This window comes from Plasmodium reichenowi, chromosome 14, assembly GCF_001601855.1.
Source record: "Plasmodium reichenowi strain SY57 chromosome 14, whole genome shotgun sequence".
Taxonomy (NCBI): Eukaryota; Apicomplexa; class Aconoidasida; order Haemosporida; family Plasmodiidae; genus Plasmodium; species Plasmodium reichenowi.
The window spans coordinates 3,086,294-3,093,227 of record NC_033659.1 but is presented as its reverse complement, the minus strand read 5'-3'; the positions used below and the strand labels follow the sequence as shown (position 1 = coordinate 3,093,227).

At 20.5% G+C, this 6,934-nt stretch overlaps 1 protein-coding gene across 1 annotated transcript; it reads right to left on the bottom strand.

Moving 5' to 3' along the window:
- Positions 1–1,071: 1,071 nt before the first annotated feature.
- PRSY57_1475600 (putative exported protein) lies at positions 1,072–3,999 on the bottom strand (the record flags this gene model as incomplete). Its single annotated transcript, XM_012910352.2, has 2 exons — positions 1,072–3,789; positions 3,916–3,999. The coding sequence occupies 2 exons, from the start codon at positions 3,997–3,999 to the stop codon at positions 1,072–1,074; spliced, it is 2,802 nt and encodes a 933-aa protein (XP_012765806.2).
- Between the last annotated feature and the right edge of the window lie 2,935 nt (positions 4,000–6,934).

Sequence of the window (6,934 nt, the reverse complement as noted above, 5' to 3'; positions counted from 1 at the left end):
AAAATTTTTTTTTTTTTTTAAAAAAAAAAAATAAAAAAAAAAAAAAAAAAATATAAAAAAAAAAAAAAATTATTAAAAAAAAAAAAAAAAGATTAAAAAAATTTTAAAAAAAAAAAAAAAAAAAAAAAAAAAAAAAAAAAAAAAAAAAAAAAGAAAAAAAATTAGAAATAAATAAATGAATAAATAAATATATATACATATATATATATATATATTACTTAAATATAATGGTATATGTAAAAATATTCTCTTAGAACCAAGCAAATATATGATTATTTTTACATTAATTTAATATTTTATATTTCCTTCATACTTTAAGTATATCTTTAGTTTATTAAATAATATATTTATTCTTTCATTTTTTTTCTTTCTTTAAATAAATAATTTTAAACTGTTGTTTAAATTTAACTTTTAAATTATTCTTCTAAATTCATATAATGAAAAATATAATTTGTTGAATAATTATATTTATTTCTTCTTAATATATAGATTCCCATATATTTTGTTATATGTTATATCTATTGATATACCTTTTTTTTTTTTTTAAATTGATGTATCAGTTTGATGTTCTAAATATAAGATTCCCATACTGGGATAACTTCAACTTTATTATTATATTAATTTAAAAGATATAAAGAGAAATATGTATATGCGAAAGTGCATAAAAAGAAAAATTAACGGAAAAAAAAAAAAAAAAAAAACAGATAATGAAAAGGAAGGATATAACATAGACACACATATATATATATATATATATATATTTCTTTTTAATATTGTTATCATTCCTACGATTTAAAAATAAGCGTGAAACGTACATATTACATTATTATATACATAATGCAAATATGATCTATGAACACTACGGACACACTTAATACGTAGGATACTAGGGAATATAAATATTCCTATGTAAAGACACACATATGTAACTACGATTAAAATTTAATTTTATATATGTATATGAATAAAAAATAAAATAAAAATAATAAATATATATATATTCTTTTTCATCTCTCTCTCTCAATATATATATATATATATATATATATGTACTGCATCTTCTAAAGTATTCTAAGTATCTTTAATTCTATCAAATATACTTTCCGAAAGGAAACATTCTACAATAGCAATATATGTTTCAATAGCATCTATCGAATCATATACTAATTTTTTGAAGCGTGTAAGTATAAATTCCTTACAAGTTAAATATTTATATGACAAATTTGGATTCGATCGTTTAGAACCCATAAAAAAATTCAACGTTAATATATCTATTTTGAACTTACTTTGTGCCATACACCATTTACAACCATCATTTTTACAGTCACCCCTATTACATTCGAAGTCATCTCTTATGACTTCTGCCAAAGCAAAAATTTCGTTAGAAACATATTCTATAATTGCTAATGATACTTTAAGTCCGTACTTCCACACATTTAACGACTTGTCCTTCTTTGGTAAATTTTCTAACGCTTTCAAAAGAGAATCTAAATTCTTTCGTCTCTGTGTATCTTTATAACCATTATAATCTATAAAATGATGTAACAAATTAACATCCATATCAGTGTATATTATTTCAACATGATACGCTCTAAAGTTTGAATCTTTATCTATTTTAGAAACACTATTATTATATTGTGATTCCTCCTGTTGCCTATTATGTATGGGAGGTTCAGAACTTTCACTATAAGAAGTTATAGGTGTATCTTCACAATCACTAATAGTCGCAGATATAATACATACAGATTCACTAGTAGTCAGAGACACAACACCTTCATCAGATTCACTAGTAGTCAGAGACACAACACCTTCATCAGATTCACTAGTAGTCGCAGATACATCACTTTCTTCACATTCAACAGAAGAAGATGATACATCCAATAAAGACGTTTCATATGAATCAGTAGATGAATAAAGATCATCATAATCAGTAACAGGACTTTCTATAGTATCGTTTATTTGTTCTCTTCTATAGTAATATGGAGGAATCTCGATCGAAGTATCCGTTCCGCTTGTATTAGTGGGTGATTCCGTTATAATTAAATCTGGCATATATGGTGGAACAATCTCCATATCCACACTTGTATCACTCGATTCTTGAATTTGTGTATGTACCAAATTAGGAAGATCATTATAATTGATAGTAGATTCTGAAGACATATCGGACCATAAGTACAAACTATCTATATCATACCTATCAGAAGGCACATTTAATTCAGTTGGAATCATATCTGATGTTGTCCCCATTATTTCATTTTCATTTTGTTCATTATTATCAAATATAGTATCCGTTCTATTATATACTTCGATTTCATTACCACTCCTATTATTTAATTCATGTTCATTACCTTCCTTTTTATCTCCAGTACTATCCTCACAAACCTCCTTAATGTTATCTTTATATTCCTCCTTATTGTTATCTTTATTTTCCTCCTTATTGTTATCTTTATTTTCCTCCTTATTTTTCTCTTTACTTTCCTCTTCACCTTCAGTATTATCATTTTTCTTGTTTTCCTTTTTATCCTTATCTTTATTTATATCACTTTTAGAGTGATCCACCTCCTTTTCACTATGATCTAATACGTTTTCTATGTTTCCACTATAACCTCTATCAAATATATTATAGTAATCATAAGGGCAACGATCATTCATACAAATATTAGTACTTTCTCTACCTCTTCCCTTATTTTCAGATGTATAGTTTCCATTTCCACGTGAAACAGAATCCTGTACATCTTGATTTAAACTAGACTGTTCTCTATGCATATCCCTACTATTGTTTTGCTCACCATCTGTACTGAAATTATTATTGTAATAATAACCATAACCATAATTATTATCAAAAGAAAAAATAGATAACCTATCTGTACATTGTATTCCTTTACGTAACCTAAAATGAATATCTATAAACATATCATAAGATTTGTTTTTTAATAATTCAAAGTCTTCCAGAAAGTTTCTTTCGTATAATATATCTTCATCTAGAGAACACATATATTTATTTTCATTATAACTAGGCAAACGAATTAAGGTATATTCATAAAGTGTATTCATATCTTCTCTAGATTGATGCCTTATATATTCCATTTCATATTGGTCTACAGTATTCCTAATATTAGGATAACCATCACAAGGCTCCCCATATTCATTAAATACATTTATCATTAACGGATATGAATTCTGACATGTATTAGGACGTACAATAAATAAATTATACGTATTTTGAATCCTTTCTACATTCCTAGAATGATCACTTGAAATTTCTGCATTCACGTTATCATCGCTACAATTGAGTGAAGCATTATAATTTTCACTATTATTATTTGATAATGAACTTTCTGTAGTGCATGTTGAGAGATCACAATAATCAACATCCTCATTTTGGCCATTATTCATACTATTAATATTATCAATATTATCAGTATGATCAATTTCAACAGAATCATGTAAACTCTCAACTATTTCAGCTACAGAAGCTACATAATTTTCTTCAATTATATTTGTATCATCACCTCTATGAATACCATGAATTACATTTATCGATAAATAATTACTATTCTCTGAACTACTAGTATTCCCATGGAATGTACTAGTGTCATCGCCTCTTAAAATATTATCTACTGCGATATCCCATTCATCCCTCAAATTTTCTTCCAGATCATTTATTATATTATTAGTATTACATGATCCAAAAAAAACATTTTTGGGAGGACCAGATAAAATTCTAGAATTTCTCACATCACATGTTCTCAAAATGGAATATTTATTTCTTATAAGTCGACATAAATACTGAAAATAAAAATATATACATATATACATATATATATATATATATATATATATATATATATATATATATATGTGAAGACAAGGAAAACATATATATACGCATAAAAATATTTCATTTTAACTTACACAAAGGATTAAACAGCGGATCAGTAAACATAGAAAAGACATATATGAGGAATAACGATTTTTTGAAACGTTCCTCTTCTTCATTTTCAGGGAATAATCCAAAAAAATAAAAAATAATTCCCCTTAAATTTTTTAATAAATAGTTCGGAAAAAATACTTTTTTAAATATAAAAAAAAAAAAAAATTTACAAATATATAATATATATATATATATATTTAATAAATAATATTCCTATAAGAATGATTATAAAAATATATTATATATATTTGGTAAATAAAGATAAATAAAACGAATTAAAATTATAAATATTATTAAAATATAATTATATATACTTACAAATATTTGCAAAATATAATTTTTTCATTTTTAATTTTAATTTTATTTTTACTTTTTTTTTATTTTTTAATTCATAGTGATTAATAAAATAACAAATATATATGTATCATTACACACATGCATATTTATTTTCTTATAGATATCTATATATATATATATATACATATATTTGCATCACAAAATATTATATCACACTGATATATATATAAAAATATAATAAAATTATATAGATATGTATTATTTGTTCAATATATAAAGAAAAAGAAAAAAAATAAAATAAAATAAAAAAAACTTTTTCAGCATATGTTTCCAAATCATGAATAATATAGAAAAACATAAAAGAACATAAATAAAATAATATTTCACAAATATATAATAGTTTAATATATCTTGTATCCATTTTATATTTTCTTACAAGCTTAATTTATTTTATATGTCAGTTTTATTTTTTTCTATATTGGTATTCTCTTTTCTCATTCTTCTTCTTTTTTTTTTTTTTTTTTAAATATTATATGATGTTATTTAGATATCCCATATTATATATATTAATATTTTCATTATTTATATTATATTTAAATATATATATTTATATATAATTGTTTTGCGTTTGTATTTTTTTTTTTTTTTTTTTTGTTGTGAAAAAATATAAGCTTTAACTAATCAGTTAAAATATACATATATATATATATTATATATTATTCAAATTATCTTTAATCGAGATAAATAAATATAATTAAAAAAAAATTAATAAAAATGTATATATATATATATATATATATATATATTTAAAATGGTCCCCTAGCAAATATATTCGATTATAATTATATATAGATTTTAGGCGTACAACTTTTTGCGTACACATAAAATTTTATTTTTTTTTTATTTTTTCTTAAGAAATCAATATAAATATAATTAAAATATCTATTAATTATTATTTTATTCCAATATTACTATTATAATAATTTATTTAAAACATATTAACTCGAATTAATTATTTATTACATATAAATAATAATTTTCATTTTTCTTCATTTTATACAGAATACATAAATTATAATTTACCCTCATTAAATTTCCCATTATCCCACATATTCTTTTTATTAAATAGATGCATTTATAAATATATATATATTATTTATTTATTAATTATTATTCATTTTATATTTACGCTCATAACATCTCAATTCATTATATATATATATATATATATATATTATATATCCAATGTAATATATATCATCTTATTAAAATGAAAAATCCAAAAGAAATACTCTCTATAAATTAAAAATCTATTGTGATATTCCACACTTTTTTTTTTTTTTTCCCCCTTACACTCATTTCTTTCTTTAAGTAATATAATTGACTATTCTCCAAAAATGTATACGTATGTATATATACATATTTCATTTTATATATAATAATATATTAAAAATTATAAAAATTATGACATATATCAAAGGGATACATTCATATATATTAGTATATTGATATATATATATATATATATATATATATATATATAATATTCACATTCTTTAATTTGGTAAATTTACGGTTGTACCTTCATTTATAACATTTTAATAAATATATTTTTATTTATAAATACTTAAAAAAATTATTTAAAACCATGTCTACTATGCGTAATAAATGTTGTTATTTATACTTATTAAGTTTAAAAGATTTAGGACATTATTAAATTTTTTTTTCTTTTAACATACATTATTTCTTTTAAAATAATCAAATATTTTATTTAAAAGAAAAAAAGGAATAAAGAAAAAAAAAAAAAACTGAATTACAGGTTTTCAAGGTTGTGTATATACAACAATAGACATAATTTAAGATAGATATAAAAAGATAACTCAGGTATTATTTCTTAAAATTTATTCCATGTATATACCCTTAATATTTATACATATCATACATAATAAAAAAAAGAAAAAAAAAAAAAAAGTATCAACACATATTTTTATAACCCCAAACTTCTTCGAAATAATAAAATTTCTTATTATTCAGACATTTCAAAAATGTGAATGTTATTTTCCCTATTTTTTTTTTTAATTATACAAATACAAAGGAATATCACTATTATATATAAATGTTCATATTATAATTAATATCAATTCGAACAGGCCTATTTACAAAATAATTATAGAAATATAACACATACTAATATATTTAAATTTTTATATTATATTGCACAAAAAAGTAAGAAAAAGAAAATAATACTATAATATAAAAAAAAAAAAAAAAAAAATTAGATTATTAATAAAACAGGTATTTGTATTCAAGTTTATTTTGTTTTTTTTTTTTCTGTTTACTTTTTTCTTTCTATAAAATAATAATAACATATGCATGCTTAGAATATAAACTCCATATTAACATAAAGAAATATGACACATTCTATATATATCTATTGGTGCATATTTCGAATATATACATGTAATAAAATAAAAAATTCAGCATATACTACCAAATTTTTTTTTTAGTAATAAAATTTTTATATTTAAATGGTAAATAAAAAAAAAAAAAAAAAAAAAAAAATTAAAATTATATAAATATTTATATATTAATATATGTATATTATTTATTTTTAAATCATGGAATATTTAATATATATATACCTTAATTTTTAAAATATTTTTTTTGTTTTTTATATTTTAATTGATTAATATAAAAAATGTT